Genomic DNA, 22,249 nt, shown 5'->3' on the forward strand with positions numbered 1-22,249 from the left:
AGAAATCTATTTGTATCAATAGAGTAATACTAGAGATGGCAAAATCTGGAATGCCCTGAACTTTTTTTAAAAAAATAAAAATTCTTTCATCTAAATAAAAGTTATATTTTGCAGATTACTGGATCCTGTCGGTTGCCTTCTAAAATTAGATGCCATAGAGTGTATGCCTATGCCAGGACTGTTTTCTATCTTTTTCATAATTCCCCAAATTGGTAGTTGAAAAGCAATTCTAAACCTCAGGACTTTGAAAAAAAATCATCACAGAGAACATTCAAGCTGGAGATCTGGAGATCAGTCAAGAAAGTCAGTGTAGTGTAGTGTAGTGGCAAATCTGTTGGTTAAAGACTTGGAACACTCAGCCATGGACATTCGTTGGGTTGTTTCGTTCCAGTTACATTCTCTCATCCAATTTACCTCGCAAGAAAAAAAAAATAGGAGTACTATATATATTGTCATGAATTCACCTCAGAAAAGATTATGTTTATGAGGAAATTTATTGGCTTCAGCAAATTTATCAAAAGCCTATCTCTGTGTTTCTATCAGCCCAGTCAAGATTTATTACCTTTGCTTACAATGTTCAAAATCAATGGGATTTCCCTTTGACTGGATTCAATCCATCTATATGCCTTTACTTCCACCTAGTTTAGTCACTATATCTGATGAAATGACCTGCAACTCACAAAACTTAAGCCTTTAATTTTTAGGAAAGAAGCTACCAGATTCCTGATTCTTATACCATCATATACAAACGGTGTCTACAAAGTTGTGGATTGTTGTTATTTTGAGAAACAAATTGTCAAAAATTGGGTGTACTTTTTGATGAGTCTACCAGAGAAAGCAACCCAATTCCTACATTGGTGACTCATCCTAGTTAGTGTTTTCAAGAAGCTCTGCTCAGGAAACCAACCAGAACACTAAGTGGGACAACCCTTTTGAAAATAGAGGATGTGATCATCCCATGAGCACTTATTTTCTGTCAGTCAACTGAAACTCAGAGCTATGCATCTGACTTAAATTGCCCTGATGCCCATAGTAAAAAGAGTGTCAAATTGTGATAGAGAGGCAGCTCAATAAGGGCCAGGTAAATTACAAAGAAGAATCAAGATTTTTTTATAAAAGTTTTTATTTTTTAAGACAAACATATACAAACAAAACATAAAAACATAAAACCATCTTCCATTTTATATACATACAGTGTGTCAGTTGGTTACAAATCTTTTGTGCTATCCTTTCGTAGTCATTACTCACAGTTTATATAAATTTTCACATTGTCAAACTAACATATGCTTATATATTTATCAGTTATTAATCATCCATGACTAAACTATTTATTCCATCATTTTATACAAGATATTCCAAATTTTATTTTAAAATTTATATTGTACTTTCATCCAATGGTTATATATGTGTATATTATATTTTATATCAAATCTATTAAACTTCTATTACAAAATTATCTAATCTATTACATTACCATGTCTTTTTTGTCCAACCATTGATAAAACAAATCCCATATCATATAAAATTGTTTATCTTCTTGCTCTCTAATTTCAAATGTAAATTTACTCATTTCAGCACAGTCTGTAATTTTCTTAATAACTTCCTCCTGCATAGGTATTTTGTCATTTTTCCAATTCTTAGCAAATACAATTCTAGCCGCTGTTAAAACATTTACAATCAAATATTTCAGCTCTTTATTGTATATTTCCGGTATAATTCCCAATAAAAAGATCTCTGGCTTAAAGTCTATGTGTTGTTTTATCATTTTTTCCAACCATGTGTGGATTTTAGTCCAATATCTTTTTGCATCCAAGCATGTCTACCACATATGGTAATATAAACCAGGTATCTGATGACATTTCCAACATTTATCCAATTTGTTCTTAAACATTCTTGCGATTCTCGTCGGGGGTAGATGCCACCTATAAAACATCTTATACAAATTTTCTTTATATGCAGTTGACATTGTGATTTTATAATTTTGAGACCACAATTTTTGCCATTTCTCTAAGTCAATCCCATATCCAAAATTTTTCCCCCAAGCAATCATCATTTCTTTAACTTGTTCTTCCTCCAACTTAAATTCTAATAAATGTCCATAGTTTTTTAATTACCTTTTCATCATTACCAATCAGAATTTTATCTAAATCAGTCAACTTATTATAAATACCTTCTGTTTTAAAATCTTTATCAAATCTAGATTGTATTTGCAGATATGAAAACCAATTAATTTTTACACCTTGCTCTTCCAACACTTGCATAGATTTAAGTTCACCCTTTTCATTCAATATCTCACCATGTCTACCTGTTTGTTCCTTTTTATATATTATTGGATAAGAAAGTTTCAATGGTAGATATCCATAATGGAATTTTTAAATAATATTATCTTTTTATCTTCTCCCAGTTCAAAAACAGTGCCTCTCTAATGTAATGTCTTCTAAAATACCCCTGTGTTTTAGTTCCCTTATACCAGAGGAAAGCATGCCATCCCAGCAGCAAGTCATGCCCTTCTAAAGTCAATAGTCTACTGTTCCTTAATGTTATCCATTCCTTTACCCACATCAGATTTGTCACCTGGTAATATAACTCCCAGTTGGGCAAGGCAAACCCTCCTCTAGAAGAATCAAGATTTTTGAAGCACCAGAAAGTGGTCATTTTAGCAGAAAGGTATCTTCTTTTGATACCAGCAGGATACATAAAGGTGTCAGGAAATATCACATAGTACCTATCCAATCTCCAAGGAGAATCAGGCCTCAGCATTTTTTGCAAATGCAAACAAAAATACTTTTTCCAGAATAGCAATGCATAAGTGGTCAATACATTAACCCTTTTGGCCTCTGGGACTTTCTATCTATTCCCATCCCATACCAGTTTTCTCCAGAATTATCTCATAACATGTCTTTTGAAGGGCTAGATCTTTTCATTGTTCTTTGCTTGGCTACAGAGGGCATAGTTTTGAGATCTGATGAATATGAACAAAAAACACACATGGCACCCAGACACCAATTCCAGGGACCTATCCATCATCAATGCTTAGGCTGACTCTGAATATGTCTCTCTAATAGATTAACCAGATGATATTCTTGAGCAGTGTCTTAATAATGGGATCAAAAATTTCCATTCCTTGATAACAACAGTGATCTCTGACAGGCATTCTGCAGATGGTGCAGGAAATAGCAAATAGAAATTGAATCTTCAGATTCCTTCAGCAAGGACTGGAAAGTAGGTTGGTGTCCAGTGTATTATGGAGATAAAGTACTGAGCTGTTTCTTTTCAACAATCAACAAATATGCTATTCTCAGGCAAATGTTTTCTTTCTATCAACAACATAATTTTATTTTATTTAAAATGTTAGTTTACTAGGCACTAATATCACACCATTCAAACCAGTTAAAATTTTGACTTGAAGGGTGATATTTCTGGACTCAGTGAAGAAACTAGAGAAATTAGGTGCAGTATCAATAATTTATTGTCAGCTTATTGACCAAGATAGAGACAAATTTAAGGACAAATTCTTGCTTCACAACCAAGATACATTTGAATTCCATAGGTTGCAGTTATGTTACTGGATTTCTGCTCAACTATCTCATCTCAGGAAATATCTATGGCATAAAACAAGATATATCCAAGGCCCTGTGTAAAATACATATTACATTTCTATCAGTTGTGTATCATGTTTTAACTCCTAAAAATTGGATCATCAAAGAAATAGGTGCTCATTACTAGCCCCTGGATAAAATAATTATATTGGCTTGTCTGAGAGTGACTAAAAACTCTATTGAAATCGTAGTCCATTTAAGGTAATTAATGACATCAGCTACCCTATTTACAGAGGTACATGGCACCTCTTATCAATCTGTACTTACGGCTGCCTTTTTACCACAACAGAAGCTAACAGAAGCTTTTTTCTATTGTAGAAATAGATTTTTATCCATTACCATTCAAATCTGTCTTCATTTGGGTCCAGTTACTGCTTTTGTTGAATAATTTGAGGATCTAGAATTCTCAATATACAATGTAGCAAAGCTTGTATAATCTCTTGTGGCAATAAAATAATTCTGATTGGAAATATAAAAATTTATTTATTCTATTCTTACCTCCTCACAAGAATAGGAAAAGCCCATAATCAATTTAGTAGCATCAACTTAGTAGTATCCTTTTTTTGCTTGCAACTGGTATTAAAATACTGCTTTTTGCCTCGGACTGATGATGTGATAATACCTAATCACCAGAACTAATAACCATTGTCTTACGTTAGAAAATCTCTGTAGAACAATATTGGAGGATATTTGGTGGATAAATTATCCATGAGCGCAAAGTTTGAAATAATCTGAATTAGGAGGTCCTGAATTATTTCCACAGATAGTTATCATTAATGTTCTTTGGATTTAAAATATGCATCTTACTCATGGGCTAATTAAACACTTGCCTCTACATTTCTTTTTGTAGAAGAAATAGTGGAGTGTGTTGAAGGCCTACTACTACTAATTCTAATTGAGATGCTCTGGGTGGAGATACTAGCAATACTCCTTTTGTTCTACTCTCTCATGAAGAAAGAGCTAGTAATGGGTGCTCCCACTTGGCTTCATTTTTATTCTTTACAAAACATCAACAAGCAATTTAAATTTCTGAACACAATCCTTTTCTATTTTTTTTCTTATTTTTTTTCTCAGATATAAAAAGTAACAAGTGAAATTAGAGAAAGGAAAAGGAAAAAAAGAAAATAGGAAATGTATTAAAGAAAAATTATAATTAGAAATAAGCAAAATCTCTAAAGAAACAGTTCCTGATCCATTTTACAACAATTACATGTAAACAAATCTTCGCACCTCCCTCTTTAATTACCTCATGTTTTTCTTCTTCCCATTTGCAATTCTTTTGAATTAGAAAATCCAAAAATCATCAATTCATTTTTCCTTTTTCAGCCAAGAATTAATAAGAGATCTTCAGTCTTTAATAAAGTATTTGTCTTAAAAATTTTAAACAGAAACCTTACTCTATGATCTTGATCCACCTGAAGATTTAGATTGCTACCAGTAGGTAGGAATGGTTCGAACTCATGCTCATCCAGTATCTCTAGAAATTATACTTACTGGAGCCTCCTGACTTTTTATAGGACACTAAAAACTTAACTTTGCTATTGAGCCTTGGGGGCAGGGTATAAGCCTATGTCATTGCTTGTTTGAGTGTTTGTGAGTCATTTGGGCTGCTATTTTATGTCCTTTGTTTTTAATCCTGGTTATTTTTTTATTGTTTTTATTCTTATTTGTGAGACAGCCAGAATCATGTATGGAAGATGAGTGGCTGAATGGATGGATAAATATCGACAGACAATTTGTTGTTCTTTTCTATATTTTTTGAGCCATGGTCAAGATGAAAAGAGAACTTTTTGGATAAAATCTTGAGCTTATATGTATTGTTTCTTTTTAAGTAGAATTACAATTTTAATCAGTTTTTATACTAATTATTAAACTGGTTTGTTAATTTTATAGATGGAGGATAATAGACTTGTTAAGAATCAATTGATGTCTTTAGATTTAATAGGAAAGGTCTTAGTAATCTTGGTTTTATGTATTGCCTCAAATTAAGATGAATGGATTAAACTATTAATGTAATTGTAACTAACAGCAATGGAAGTCTGTGGAAGATCAGATAGACTTATGTTAGCCTGTATTACTAAATCATGATGTAACATCATCTGAAGCAAAATTAATGGATTGGTTTATATTTTGGGCCAAATCACAATATTACTTGTTTGATTATGTGAAATTATACTATTGAATTCATACATCATGCCAAATCCAATGTAAAAAAGTTGTAACACAGCTTATCAGTTAGCTCACACTGCATTAATATACTAGCTGGATTCATCCAGCTACTGAATGAGAATTCAATCTTCAACTGGTACAGATGTTACTAGATGTTGAGACATTTTCTTCAGTTTTGGGGACCAAGGTGTTTTATTTTTCTTTGATAATATAAACAGAGAGGTGCAATTTGGTCAGGCTGAACAACTGTCTTTGAAATTGGCATCTATCTCTTTATTCTTAATTAAAAACTTTTCCTGCTTCCAAATCTAATGTGGAAAAATACTGTGAAGAATCAGTGCCTCCTGCTTCTAGTTGATGTCTAGAAGGCAAATCCTACTATTATAAGGCAAATCCACATCTATCCTTGGATTCACATCTGTATTGTGTCATTAATGTTATATTGAACAGGTTGAGATGCTCTGCCTATTGGGGCTTTCTTCATTCTGGTGGTAACCTTGGTATATTTGTCAGAACAAGTATATCAGTAGTATCAAGTATATTTTTGTGCCAAAAATATTTTATTATTAAAACTTAAAATTTTAACTTACATGCCCTTTTACAGTTTGTAATTTATCTGCATTATCTGCTGCTCAGTGTAATTTTTATTTTTTTATTTTGCCTTAAAATAGCAAAAAGCACTGCTTTATGGCATTTTTCTAAAATATATTTTAGAATATTTTTTGTGTTTGTTTTAAATGGATAATATTTTTATGTATGACAGTTTCTATGTGTCTCCTGTAATATGTTTCTAATTCTCCAAAATGCTAGTTCCTTTATGTATATCATTCAGCAAGCACATTCTGCTTCTTTAAATCCCCATTCATGTAAAAGAAATAGGAAAACTTCAGAGGAACTGACAACTGCCAGCACTGACTCAAAAGACCACCTCTTCTCTTCCTCCTTTTGTTTCTGTAACTTGTCTTTCAGATATTTGCAAATCTTAAAACAGGTATATAAATATAGCCTGGAATTCTGTCTTTTAAATAATATTGTGTAGTAGAGATACTTCTCCTGAAGCTTGGAAGCAGGGACATAACAACTTTTGTACACTGTGCTTTTTAATCTGGCTTTGATGATTATTAGTTTAGTTCCTCCACTTCCTTCTCTTGGTGGCTATTACAAAGGACTTCTTGCTGTGTTAAAATTGCCCTCTATATTCAGTAAGACAAAACATGCATATTTGAAGCTATGGATAACATTAGGATTTTTATAAAAGATAATGAAAATGGATATTATATTAGTCACATATACTCCATGCCAATGACTGTTTCAATTGGGCGTATAAACTTGCGTTGTTTGTGCTGAAAGCTTTTCTTGGTTTCTGATTATACAATTTGTCAACACAGCTTGAAATCTTGGCAAGATTAGCATTAAAAATAAGTTTATCTATTTGAATAGGTAGAGCTATATATGCGATGTCATGTGCACATTAATCCAATTTCTGTAAATCACAGGCCATCAAGAGTTTTTAATCTATTGTACATTTTTCCTTCTTATCATTTATATGTCCTGTTATATCCTGTTGAATCTGTTGAACATAAAAGACTTACGAGGCTGGCCAGTCTCTCTGGTGATCTTCTACCAAATACTTCATGCATTATTGAATCATTTTTAGGGGCAGGTAGCTATTCCTACAGATGTTATCAATGGTTGTTACTTAGTAGTGCAGATGGTAGTGCTGCAGACATCTATATATGGATTGTATATTTCATTTTGCTACTGTTCGTTAACAGCATAAATAGAATTGTAGATTGGATTGTTAATAGATTTTTAAGCAATAGAAAATAAAACTTCTCTTTTTAAAGGCATTTTTATTATCAGAAAAAAATCCAAACAGCTTAAGACAAGTTCAGACAAGCAAGATATATGACAGAATTTTGAAGGCTGAGCTGTTGCAGATGCAAACAGAACATAGATGGTGAGTTTGGTGCTAATATTTTATAAGGAGGACCATAAGAGTTTAACAAGCAATAACTATTATAGCTCAGATTAGAATAGTGAGTGGTGTTTTTAAGTTTAAGTTACACCAGGTGTCCAACCTGATTTCAATTGAGGGCTGGATCAGCATTGTGGTTGTCGAGAGCCGAAGGGGGGAAGGAGGGGTGTGGCTGGGGTGGTCTCAGCCTACTAGGCATGGGCCAGGGGCATGGCCAGTTTGATATTGCTCATGTGGTTGGTGCCTATGGGGAATGTGCAGGGTAGGAAGCTGCACCCATCCCAAGGCTGGAGGAAGTGGGCCTTTCCACAGGAAGTGGGCCTTTGAGCCCCGGGCACCAGTTTGGGCAGTACCCTACTATTGCCGAGCCACCCCACCACTTAGTAGGCACCTCCATGGGGCCGAGGTGTCCCCATCCGTGCATGAGCACCTCATAGAGCAATGAAGGCTCGCTGGGTGAAGTTTCAACCGTTGCCCCCTTCGCCTCCACCTCTAGGCTTGTTGGTGAAAGTCTTCACAGAAGAGACCCGGTGGGCAGGATCTGTCACTGTGGGTAGGCCTGCCTCACAGGGAGGGAGCACCAGAGGGCAGGATCTATGCAGCTCCAGAGGCGTGGTATGCAGAGCCCGGAGCTCCCATTGGGAAAGGCAGAACGGAGGAGGGAGGAGAGCGTGCAGCTCCTCCAAAGCCCACTCTCTCTCCTTTGGCCAGGCCTTCAGCTGCAGCCTTGGAGTTCTCCACCCACCTTGGCCTCTCCCCAAGCAAGGGGCTGCCGCTGCTGCCGAGTACAGAGCAAACAGGAGAGTGTGAGGATTGCGAGACAGCGGCTGGAGGAGAGAGCCAGCCAACCAGGTGGAAGGCTGGCGTGGGGGCAGCAAGGAGGGGGAGACTGCGGGGTTGCCACCTCCTGGGGGAGCGGGCCGCTGACGGCATCAGTGACTATGTTGCCCTGATTCGTGAGGAAGAGGAGATTGGCAGCCGAGGGACGACCGATGGATGAGGCAATACTGGCCCACCGCGTTCTGTGAGCATGCAGGCATGCTGGAATGGGGTGGGCCAGACCTTTGCGTACGTGCCCCCACTGCCTCCTGTGCACACATGTGCCCGCCGGAATGGTATGGGCTGGGGCAAAGTGATGTGGGCCACCCCCATATAATTTTTCCAGGACAGCCATGCAGGCCAGATGTGGCCTGCGGGCCTTGTGTTTGACACCCCTGGGTTAAACCATTTTTCTTTATTCTTTTTGCTTCTGTGAAAATTAATGGGTAACTTACCGTAATACAAAATTATGTGTCACCTTTCAGCATTGCTTGAATTAATTATTTGGGAAGCTTAAATTTACTCATATTGAATTAATATCTCTAAGGCTTCCTAGAAAAAAATGTGGATTGCCTAACACCTCCATATATATAGTTCTGATTGAGCAAATATAAGATAGCAGAAGGAATGGAAATATTGACTACTCATCTCTTGCATCTTTGATATTTTAGAATTGGCCAGATGCTGTTACATTTACATTTTAAAAATAGGCTTGAAGAGGACACAATGTTTTAGAACACATAACATATGTGGAAATGAATACGTAAAAGCCCTTAGATTTCTGTAATGTCTAGGAGACCTTTAATTTGGCCAAATCATTTTTTTATATTATCATGGAAAGTTACAATTAGCAAGTGTTGTGTTGAGAGATTTCAATAGCATGATTATTGGATTGCAAAACAGGAATGTTTCATATTATATCTTAGTAGTAGGAAATATGTGGGTATTTGAGAATTCTGCAGAGTGTTTCTTTCCTCTTCTGCCCCCTTTCTTGTATACAAGTGACTATGCAACTGATCCTTTGAGTGTAGTTTCTTAAAACAACAGTCTGGTTTTCTTTAATACTGTGCATTATGTACAGTGATTTAAAGTTCTTGTTTGGTCTTGATTGAAGAAGAGTAATGATGTACATTCTGCGTGTGAATTCAGATAACCACATCAATTTATATGGTAGCTTATAATAATAATATCTCATGGAAAAGATGGAAATTCAAAAAGTCCATATTAAACTGAAATGTGAGCTTTTGCAAATCTTGCATTTTGTCTGTGGGCTGATTTTTTTTTCTTTTAAAAGCACCCACACAGTAATGTTGCCTGCCTGCCTTCCCTTATCACATATATCCTAAGCATATTATTAATTCCTTTACTTTAAACAAGTGCAGTGAGCTGCAGCAAAAATTAATGTTAAAGAGGAAAATTTTCCTTCTCTCCCCTCCTTCGCTCCATGGCACTTTTAATATATCACTCTGAAGGATTCCCCAGATGTATTTTTTTCGATAGTTCTTCGTAGAAAGGTAGTACATTGGTTTTTTGTTTTTCTAACCTTAAATTGACATCCATAATTTACACAATTGTTAGCTTTTTTGTTTGGTTTACAGATCAGTAATGATAGCATAGCAGACATCGATATATGGATAGTGTATTCCATTTTGCTAGTATTTGCTAACAACATAAATAGAATTGTAGACTAAATTGTAAGTAGAGACTGAGGCAATAGAAAATTAAATTTCTTTTGTTAAGGGTATTTTTATAATCAGAAAAAAAATTCTAGAAAGTTAGCACCTACCCCTCACCTAGAAGAATATTTTGGGAAATATTAAAAAGGCAGAATATTATAGTTCCTTAAAGGAGAAATTCAGCAACTTGTTCCTGAAGAAAGAAAGTAGTCTCCAAGTCTTTCTTAATAACCCCAGCAAATATTTTGGTGCCCATTAAGAAAGATTGTGCCAGCCTATTCAAAAACCAAACTGAGGAGGCCACCTCTTAGAAATGCAGATTTGGTATCCTTTCAAGGTAGGTTATTTTGAAACAAAGGCAGAATGGTAGGATTAGAAGCAGCCATCACTCAAGATCCAACATAGGACAAAGCCATTAAGCCATAATAGGAATTATTGTATCACTCTCAGAGCAGTACAAATTTAAACCAAACTTAGCTCAGACCAAACACCTAGGATTTGTACTTTGCCTATAGAGCCAGCCTTGACTCCTACAAAAACCCTATATGGCCCCATGGGAGTCTGACAACAGCTAATAGAAGACATGTTCTTGCACAGGAACAGGAAGTTCAAGTGGAAAACCCTGTTCATCATTAAACCATCTTTCCAATCAGCCTCCATGTTTCCAGTGTCTTTCTCCCAGCTTGAAACTGAACCAGATGGATATTTCTTCCCACACATCCAAATAATTTAAGTGCTACTTCGGATACATTCTGATACTAATTCTGATACTTTCCTAAATACTATTTTAAAGATAGTTTTAAAATTCATTTGATGCTTTTTATTCTGTTGATACACTGCTTGATTCTCTAATAATTCATTGCATTTAAGTTTCTTACATATAAAAATTTCTTTTATAAATTACTGTAAATTGTTAATGAGCACTGAATGGAGTTTAAAGATTAATAGACAGCAATAAAATCAATTTGCAAAATCACTCCAAAACTTACTTTAAAATAGATTTGTAGCATCAAATGTCCTTTTATTTGTGAGTCTTGCCTCTTTTTTTAAGGCTGTACTCTCAAAAAAATCTTCATTATCTCATGAGGTCCATCTCCCCCATCAGAAAACCATTCAAAATGGATTGCGAATTGATAATCTAATTTGTAAATTATATTAGAAAGCAGTTTTGTCTGATTTTTAGTTTAGTTGGAGACCAAGGCTGCTTTGATGGGCAATTTATACTAGAATGGAAACTGAAAATAAGCTCTATATTGTTCTGTTAGATTTTCTGGTAGCTTTTGGTACTATCTGTCAGTTTCACTGGGTAATTGAAGAATTTACACTGATGAACGATGGTACTCACAATTCAAGAATGTAGTAATCAGGGTTTATTTCTTCAGTCACACTCACAATAATTACCAAAAAGCAACACTGGAACAACTCCAAGTAAAGATAACTGCCTCTCAGCGTTTAATATAGCTGCCGGACAACCCCCACCCCTTCAAACTACATCCGCCATTCTTCCCCCAGGCTTCCACCCTGCAACTACTTATGCCTAAACAATCCCATCCTTACGCCACCCCACACTGTGTCATTAATCTAACACCAAAAATGTTACAGTCACTATCTGTCCAGACAACCACCCTTTTCTCTATGTATAAACAGTTGTAGGCTGTCAAAATGGAACTGCCAAACAGCTGAGTGTCTTCCACGCAGCTCTGCGCAGCCATGACATAAATTGTAGTTTCTTTTCAGCTGGGACAGACACTTCCTATTCCAACCAAGTTCTCAACAGTATAGATCGGCTAACACGGCGGAGCGTTGGGGTGGCATGCCACACAGCGACCGGTAAAGTGTCAGACTTGGGGATTAGGGTTGGTAAGAGGGCAAGAGATGAAATTGCATTCGTATACTAGCCATAGAGAATTATTGCCTTATTCCATTCTAATAATTATATGAAGTCAGTGGGAAAAGTTATTCCACAAAGTGCAGAGTCATTGGTTTGAGTATAAAGAAAACAAAACTCAGTTACAGGTAATCCTCCAAATATGACCAGGATGGTTCCCCCATCCCAGCTCTCCATAACACAATTGTGGAACAAATAAAATGTTAAAAAGTTATGTTTATGTAGTTACTTACCAAACACATCTAAATTATATTAAAGTAAGTAAAATACCTTTACAAACCCTAAGGCATGTCACAACTTTTGAGTGCCCCTAATATTTGGAAATTGAACGTTGAAAAATTTGACACACTCTAAGCAGATTGTTAAGTGCAGCACAGGATTCCTCAGGGATGGTTATGCTGCTTTACCAGGTTGCACAGCACTGCAGGAAGTTGCAGAACGCTTCTGCAGCACTGTGCAAAATCCTTTTAAGGCAGCAAAATGTGGCGGTTTGTCCATGGATGCAATTCTAGAATTGTGCCATACAGCCAAGCAACAAAGTAACCAATTCCAATGCTATGGAATGGTTCAAAGCTCTTCCAAAGGTACCTGAGGAGGATATTAAGCCCTGGTGGAGTAGGAAAATGGTTTAAGGCCACAGAGAGCTATTGGGGAAAGGAAATGCTTGCAGGGACCTGATGTGGGGGTTGGGGAGATAGTTACGGCCAGTGGTGGGATTCAGCCAGTTTGCATGACTTCGGGAGAACCGGTTATTAACTTTCTAAGCAGTTTGGTGAACTGATTGTTGGAAGAAATAATTAGGGCAGAGAACCAGCTGTTAAATTACTTGAGTCACACCACTGGTTATGGCACTGCAACGACAATAACTTGGGTGCCTGGTAGCTTTCGGGGGGGGGGGGGAGTCTGCCATAACTTCAAATGACTGTTAAGCAACTGATTGTAAGTCAAGGACTATTCGTACATAAAAAGAGGATGTAGAAATCTTTTAGCTTTGGAGCAAAACAAAGACAAAATTTAGTTAAGATAGAAATTGCTTTAATTAATCTAGGAATGGGTTTTCAGCCTTTTAAAGACATTATAACACTGTTTTCAAAATATTTTTGGATGTGGGTTTCTTACTTGTATAATCAAATTGCAATTATAACATTTATACAAATTAACTTAATAGGTTTTTTATCCTAGACAGGCAAGGAACGTCTGGGTATTGTTGAGTATAATTTTTTCACACTCAGATTAACATACTAAAATTTCTACATAGCCACTGTCTTTGAAATATATTTGCATCTACTGCTAGAAGAGAAGGCTACTCCTGTGGTAATAATGCTAGCACAATATTTGATCAGATACTGCTCATTTTCAAGGATTGGTTACTTCTTTCAAAATCTGAAATGGTTTCATGTAAAAATACTCCAAATGGCTTTTCCCATCAAATGAGATGAGAAATTATATTATAAAATAAAGCTAAATTGGTGTGTGGGTGTGCGCGTGCGCATGCTAGAAGTATAACAGAAATGTATTCCCTTGCTTGAGTTGCCATTGCTCAATGTCACCTCTGTCTTGTTTTTAATTGCTTTCCATTTTATTCTCTATTAGTCTTTTTTTTTTTTAACATTCTGTTACTACATGGAAACCTCGTGTCTCTTGACCAAAAATGGCATGAATGTTTTAATGCAAATAAATAATATTAGTATAATTCATTTCAGAATAATTTTGTATAGCCTGTAACTATGACTCTTAATATTTTATATGTTGAATGGTAAAAGACAATATTAATAATTAGAGAATGGGATAAAGGTTATACAAAGTCCAGAATAAATGTATTAAAATTGTAGTTCTACTTATATTCCTTAGTTTTTGTAATATTCAATAACAGAAACTGTTATTTTTTTAAAGTCTGTTAACTAGAATTATAGTAATAGATTCATTTAGAATAGTTACTTATTACTTTTGCCATGAGCTGTTTTCTGGATTTAAAAAAACATCTGCCATTATAGCCATTATGTTTGACACAGCTGGAGTAAGGATGTTGGCAAAAGGGATGAGAATAATTATTCCCTCCCTCTGTACCACTTGCCCAATATTCAAGTACTTATCTCTTGGCCATTTTAAAATGCAGACCTGCAAAACATTGGAAGATTGAATTTTATTCATATTACTGGACCCTTTGGTCAATTTCTTGAAGTAGTGAATATATTTTAGAGCTGAATTATTACTGGTTTAGGTGAGGGCTCTTAGAAAAAAACACTATAGTGCACTAGCAGTTGGGTTCTGTTGTATTTTCTCATCAATTTACTAATTTTTAAGTCACTCAGTTAAGCCACTTATTGGGGAGACAGGTGGCATATAAAATTCATACATACATACATGCATGCATGCATGTAAAAGAGCATTAATTTTCCTCGAATGTGGTTCAATGTTTGCTTTCAACGATTTAATGCTTACTATGTGGATGAGATTATCAGAAGTTTGGGGAATATTCCAAAAAAAGCTATTTCTTAGCACTTGTTACACTGCAAAACAGCCATCCATGTCCCCCAACTAATTTAATCTGAAAAATTATGAGTGCCGTATTTATTAAAACTCTTACCATGAATTTTCAGTATCAGTTATATGCTGAATGCATCTTGAAAATAGCGTTATGCCACATACACCATTTCCAGAAAAAAAGTGGCATAGGATGGGTAGAAATCCTAGTGACAGTCTGATTTCTCCCCCTCCCCTATATCCCCTGCCCACCTGCCCACTGCATAGGGCCTATTTTCTGCCCCTTGACAGTTTCTGCCTAACAAATGGTGTTTCTTTTTTACAGCATAATGATCCGGGACTTGTTGTGGTGATGGTAAACTTAGTGGTAATTTTAAATTTTCAGACTGAATTTACTTCTTTTTGTCATCAGAGCACCAAATATGTTAGGCTTACTTTTCTCTGTTGTAGCCTTCATCTTTTCTGCTTGGTCTTTTCGTTTCCCTTTTTTTCCTTTCCATTTCTTCATGCACTCTTTTGTGTCTGATCCTTGTTCATTAAGGGTTTAATGCTCAAAAGGGATGTTTGTGTTAGAACTGCCAAAAATTTGTGGAGATTCACTTCAAATACCAAATCTCTAATACTGTCCAAACTTGATCTCCCCCCACCTTTCCCAAGCACATACTGATTGTTAGTAGTTACTATGACAATTCAGTAGATAATTGAAATTGAAAACATTGACTGCATTAGGAAGCAAACGTACTAATGTATTCTTCATATTATAAAGGAGTCTGTCATGTTCATTTGGACAGAACAAATGTCACTCCTGTAGATAAGTAAAAATTAAAAGAAAAATATATAATTTATAAATACAGTATTATGAATGTGGTTCTTTTGCTCAAAACTGCAGTCATCGTTTTGTATACAATTGGGCATAAATCCCCTTCGTCCCCTACCCTTCTTACTGAAAATGTGTATATATCTATCTATCTATCTCTATATATATCTAAATAAAAATTGTACTTAAAAATGGTTTTTCACAGATGGCTAGTGTTTACAAATTTGATCACCCAACCCAGGTTTCTAAATTTGAGATACAGCAGAAATTTCTCTCTTGAAGAGTTGTTCAACCTGGAAAATGTTGAAATGTATTCCCAAATTAAATTTACATTGAGGATTGGTTTGCTTCTATTTTAATGGCACATCAAGGGCAAAACTTTATTTAAACCTCATGTTAAATATTGTGAGGACTTACAGTTCCTGTGTTAAAATTAAGAAACCGAAACAAAGCTAATCAGTCCTCTGACAGTAGTGAGACATGAACTCGGATTTCCCAAGTACAGTCTTGTCAGTTGGGCTACTCTTAACTGTCAAAAAATTAACTATCAATTTTTTAAAGAAACGCAAATACTGAAGTATTCAAAAATATTATCTGTTATGCCACATGAAGTCCAGTTTCCTTATTTCAGCACGATTCAAGCTTGGACATCTTTTGACCAAGGGTATAATCTGTGTTTTTGAATGAAAGGAATATTGTTAACACCAATCCCCCCCAAGTTTGATAATGAGGGAAGTAAACATTTTGTTTTTTCACTCAAGGTATGCACCAGATAAGGTAAGTAATTCCTTTTTACCAGTGCCCTTACATCACAACTCACAGCGCATGTTGTGATGTAAAAATAAACACCCCAAAGGCTGTGATAGTCAAAGTGCTCGTCTGCCCCATTTCGCTTTGTTTGGCTGGTTATGAGTGAATTAAAATACATATGGAATCTTCAGCATAGTTTGATTAGTTCAAAGTCAGTTTTCTTCGCAACTAGTCCTTTTCACAGCTTATAAGGAAAGGATATGGCAGAATCCAAAGAACCCATTTTTAACACCAAGGTTAATCTTCCAAAACTCTGAAATAATTGCATGCTAAATGGGAGTTCGTGGACATTGGTAATCTGTGTCCTATGATCTGAGATAATGCATCTTTCCCATTCCTCAAATTTTTTGATCTTCTAATGTAAAGATCATTAATTTTAGTATTAACTTGATGAAATATTTGGGCCAAAACTAGAGGCAACAAAGAGAAAACAAGGCTAGGTCTGGCAATCAAGATATATAGATTTATTATTGTAAGCTGTGAGAATGGCTTGTGTTTGGTTCTCTGTAGCTTTCTGGTCTCTGCACTCCAAAGGCAAGATCTCTAACCAACCCCAAACCAATGTGTACAAAGCGACTTACCAGAGGATAATCATTCTGTCCTATTCACTCAACTGATAGATTTGATTCCCTTACAGGTAGAACGGATCCCATCCCTATCGTTGTCAAATATGATGTCATGGGCATGGGTCGGATGGAAATGGAGGTAAGTATCTCCTGCAACATACACTTTGTATCAGGCAAGATAAAGATCTGTACATATGTTTTAAAATTATGAAACATTGTATCCATCCAACCCCAAGAATTATGAGTGTTATAATCGAATGCACATAGAGGGCATCATTGGGGAATGATCTTTTGGTCAAGGAAATAAATATGCTTCAATTAGTGCGTGTTTTTTGCCAAAACAAGTTTGCTCAGCTCATTACTATCAAGACACACTCAGGAATAATATATGTAACTTAATGCCTGAAGAATGCAGCAGGTTTTATTAATTAGATACACTGGAACAGTACTTTCTGTTTTTCAGATATGGAAACAGATATCCTACCATAAGGTCAGAAAAGAGTTCTGATTCCCACACAAAGAATCTCTGTCTTTAGCTAACCGTCAGAGATTTGGCACAGTCTGTAATAGATACACATTTTAAATAATCTACTAAATTACTTGTAACATAAATCATCTGAAAATTGAAGCTCCTATATCCATAGTTAATGGTAGAGCTTTTTAAATAGACTACAAAACATTTGGAAGAACATTTCATGAAGGAGATGGGGGGTCTCTGAACTACAGCTCAAAAGATTGTGTTCTCTGTAAAAGTTGATATCACCTTGCAAAGACGACTTCATGCTATCTCAGTGCAGGTAGTCTTTGACTTACAACAGTTTGTTTAGTGACTATGCAAAGTTACAATAGCAGTGAAAAACTGACATGAACATTTTTCACACTTACCACCATTGCAGAATCCTCATGATCATGTGATGAAAATTCAGATGCTTAGAGCCAGTTCATATTTATGATGGTTGCAGAGTCTGGGGGTCATTTGATCAATTTTGGGACCTTCTGACGAGCAAAGTCAATGGAAAAGCCAGATTCATTTAACAATGGTGTAACTAACTTAATAACAATGATTCACTTAACAGCTGTGGCAAGAAAGATTGTAAAATGGGACTACACTCACTTAACATAAATTTTGGACTTAATTCTGGTTGTGAGTTGAGGGCTACCTGCATGTTTGTATATGTGCAGGAAGAACCCCAAAAAACTCATAATGAGCTAGATAGCTGTTGAAATGACTACAGAAGGTCTTTGAAAGGCCATGGAACTTTGACCCTTCAACTCCTCTCTGAATAATTTGTACAGCCCTATTTTTTAAAATACAGAGAAATGATTAAGGAGGGTACAAGAAGTTTATCAAATTACAATTTGTTCATAGAAGGCAAGGTTGTTTCTTAAAACATAAATTGATTGAAGTTGTTGGTAAACTTTGAAAAAGGTTGGTCAGAATTCAGTGGTGATGGTGGTTTTGCAATCTACTCCTACCTGGGCTTTCTGTTGTTGCACAGGCCTTGAAAATATATTTCAATATGAGAGAAAGGTTTTTTTTTTCATCTAGTCATAAGAAAGAAAAATTAGACTATAGTTTTAATTGGCATGTACTTTGCACAATTTTTCTTTGGGGAGGGGAAGTAGATTTCTACTACAAAAAAGTCAGTCCTTTTTGGGGATTCCAATATAGATCAGATTTTCTTGAAATAAAATGACTCCTCTAGAGATTTTCAGCATGAGATTAGTACATTGCACTTTTTTATTTAGCTTGCAGACGAAGTAGACTGTTTGAGATAATAAGATTGTTATTATATTAATATTACCTGATCACTGAATTTTAATGCCCAATGAGTATGACTACTTGATTTGTGTCTGCTTTGATAGCTTGATTATGCTGAAGATGCCACAGAAAGGAGGCGGGTCTTGGAAGTGGAGAAGGAAGATACTGAAGAACTCAGGCAAAAATATAAGGTACTTTCTGCTGACCTAGTTAAAGAATCATGGAGAATTTTCTGTTGCATGGTAGTATATCCTTGTCTAAAACATTTCAGTATAGAATAATTTAATATTTGTAAGATACAGACTTTATAAGCTAGGGATGCCTAAGAAAGATTCTGTGATATGATTAGATACCTGTAACACCACCATCTAATGTAGAAATAGGCAAATTTGCAACATGGGATGTAACATTTAAATTTTGTTTGGTTGATAACGTTGTGACATTATCAGAAGGATGGATATAATTTCTTGAAGGGGGTTGCCGTAGTTTTTCAGCTTTATGTATGTTAAGGTCTAATAGAAATCATTTACACATTTTATCATTGATGTCTTCCTTCCCAAATAGTTTTAAATTGTATCTTTGGTAGTCTGATGCCAGATTTTGAAAACATGATTTCTGGAGGGGAATTACGTTCTTTTATGTAGTAAGCAAAAAAGAAAGAAATCAAATTATCCTTTGTTTTTATACATCTTTTGGGACATTTTTTGTACTCTCTAGCAAATCTCAAGTGACATTCCTTTGAATCTTCTAAGAAGCATTTTATTTAGTTATTTTCTTCTCCATCTCCATCTGAACAAGTCTCATTGCTAATAAAAATCTACTGTATTTTCCTCTTTCCAAATGCTTACTTTGTTGATGACCTATTATAGGTTGTAAGTACTCAGAACTAGTATCAAATAATTTTAAGTGTTTAATGTTTGTTATCTCAGCAGTGAGTTAAATAGACTGGCAACTGGGAATTACACTTAATATTTTTGTGTAAATAATAATCTTTAGTGGGTGAGATCAATGAAGTAAAGTGAGAGATCAAACCATACTGTTCTATAGGCCCTGTACTAGGAGGCTAAATGATGTAATGAAAGCTTTCCATTGACATTTTTGTTTGATGCTAGTTTCTTCTGAGGGTTTAAGGCTTATTCCTTTTGCTATTGCAGGATTACGTGGACAAAGAAAAGGCAATTGCCAAGGCTCTTGAAGACCTTCGAGCCAATTTTTACTGTGAGCTATGTGATAAGCAGTATCAGAAACACCAGGAGTTTGACAACCACATAAACTCTTACGACCATGCTCACAAACAGGTAAAAAGCAGATTTTTTCCCCTTACATTGTGCTGTGTGAATCTCAGTTTCTGACACTGTGATAACTTCCTTCAATCTGCTTAAGGTTTGTCTTCTTCCTTTAACATTCCCACTTCTAGCAACTACATCTTGATGTTTCTTGATTTTATAAGATTCCTTTTATACCTTAACCAAAATGTCAAGGGAAGCTCAGCAAGTCAAAGCAGCATCTGTTTAGTTTTTTTTCTTTACAAGGATGTCCTTTTGTTGACTAGGAAATTGAAATTGGGTTCCTGACTTTTGTTTTTGGATGTTTTTTCTGAGTTACCCCAGAGGATAGAGTGCTAGAACCTCAAATGCTGATTACTTGTAGCCTGATGTTTAGGGATAATTTCAGAGCAGGTTAGAATTGGTGAGGTAGTTTATGCTTTGGTCCCAATCTGAAATATGCACTGGGGTTACCCATAAAAAAATCCAAAAGTTGCAGTTGGTGCCAGCAAAAGTTAAGAATGTAAAGTCTGTTCTGATTGCATTATTTTCTCTTTACAATATTTTTTTTTATTTTTATATTTTAAACATCTCTTTAGGTGAACAATGTGATTCCAGGTTTTTACATTTCAATACAAACATGACCATGATTACATATTCAGCTTTCATATCCAATTTCATATCATATTATTACTTATTCAATTTTTCTTTAAATATTCTCATGAATTGTTATATTCATTACACTCATTTTATCCAATTTCATTTCATATTGTAGCTTATTATATTTTTCTTTAAATATTCTCATGCCTTATTTTACAATATTATCTAAATTCTTATTCAATTTCTATACTCATTACATACATTTTCTTATATCTGTCATAAAGTTCATCCTGATTCTTATTATCCTAAAGTTACCCCTTTCATTGTCAATTCAAGCTTGCCACCTCTTTACCTTATACATTTTTCCCATTTTACTCCCTTTAATTCATTATAAAAGTTTATAATAATATAGTCATTTTTAAATTACCACATTCTACATTAGTGACAATGATATCTTAACTACTGTATAGCATATACGTGTGTATGTGTGTGTGTGTGCGTGTATACACACACACACACACACACACATATATATATATAATAGATTCTACATGGTATTCCCTTTTCTCTATTACATTCTAAATTATATATTTATTCCAAAGACATTTACATGACAAATTTATTTTTCCCATTTTAATCCATTCAAATAATAATAATCTGATAATAGTCTTTCCATTTCAATGTTCATACTCCATTTTTACTTTATTCATCACATTAAATATTAATATTCTTATAATAAATTCATATTTCCATTTCTAATTCCGTTAAATTTATATCTAATTTAACAATAATTCTTAATAAAATGTCAATTCCAGTCTTTTCCATTTTTATATCTATATCTTTAAATACCACAATACATTTCCATGCAGAATCCCTTTTCTCAATAATCTACCCATCGTCTCTCACCCTGCCGACTATATAATTTCTTGTCATTTTAGCTTGCTTTCTATTTTCTATCATTTTTGGTCTTCTCTTAATTTCCCCTCCCCCCCCCCTTATTTCCTTCAGTTTCTTACTCCAATTATTTATTTTATCCCCCTCTTTTGATCTTTCCTCTGTAATTCCCTCTTCTGTTGTTTCCTCTTCTTTTGTTTAACCTTCCAAACAATTCCCTCTTTGCTTATCACATCAGATCTTAATTTTTTAATTTTAACTCCTTTTTTATCCTGTTTTAATGTTCATTGTTCCACTTGTTATTTAAAGCTGATTTCTTCTTTGCTTAACGCCTCTCCCTCTGGCTCTCTTTGTTCTTCTTTGATTTGTGTCGCCCTTTCTAATTTTTCTAGTATAGTACTTCACATTTCTGAGGGGGGAGAGGGGGGGCGCTCTCTGATTCTTTTCCTTACAGTAAGTTATTTCCTATATCACTCCTGTTTGTAGTACCTTGCTTGTTTGATATATAAATCTTAGTAGCTGAAATGTGTGGCCTTTTGCAACTTCAGTCTGATTTTTTTTGTAAACACTTTTACAAGCTTGCAATTCTTGCAAGCAAGCAAGGTTGTTTTCGGGCAAGAATACAATGTTGTATTGCAGCAGGTCAGGATCACAGAATCATGTTCTTAAGGTATTTCCAATGGAAAAGTATTGTTGTTCTTTTCTTGGCTCTCAGGTAAGTAAATTGTCTACTTTTTACTTAGAGGGAATGTTTGATAGGGGCTTCCTTTGCTGAACTTTCCTACTAGTTTCCTTTTAATTCTCTTTTTACTGGCTTCTTGAAACTTTCAGTTTTCTCACAGATTCATATCTGTTATGGATTCATTAGTTTTTCTTCAACTATTTTTTGCTTTGCTTTGTTTTCCTTTACAAAAATGTATGC

At 35.0% G+C, this 22,249-nt stretch overlaps 1 protein-coding gene across 6 annotated transcripts in view; it reads left to right on the forward strand.

Annotated features, from left to right (window-relative positions):
• The window catches only part of GPATCH8 (G-patch domain containing 8), a 116,286-nt gene that overhangs the window by 67,880 nt on the left and 26,157 nt on the right, over window positions 1-22,249 (forward strand). For 3 of the 6 annotated variants that reach the window (XM_087946813.1, XM_087946812.1, XM_087946811.1), the window contains exons 3-6: window positions 14,939-14,980; window positions 16,878-16,945; window positions 18,673-18,759; window positions 19,723-19,866. In XM_087946813.1, the coding sequence (XP_087802939.1) occupies window positions 16,919-16,945; window positions 18,673-18,759; window positions 19,723-19,866 (258 nt within the window). In that variant the 5' untranslated portion in view covers window positions 14,939-14,980; window positions 16,878-16,918. The remainder of the gene's footprint in view (window positions 1-14,938; window positions 14,981-16,877; window positions 16,946-18,672; window positions 18,760-19,722; window positions 19,867-22,249) is intronic. The other 3 variants (XM_087946809.1, XM_026683670.2, XM_087946810.1) reach the window with 1 other exon arrangement.

Source organism: Notechis scutatus, chromosome Z, assembly GCF_049901735.1.
Source record: "Notechis scutatus isolate UNSWTSFEM ecotype Mainland chromosome Z, rNotScu1.2, whole genome shotgun sequence".
NCBI classification, from domain to species: Eukaryota; Metazoa; Chordata; class Lepidosauria; order Squamata; family Elapidae; genus Notechis; species Notechis scutatus.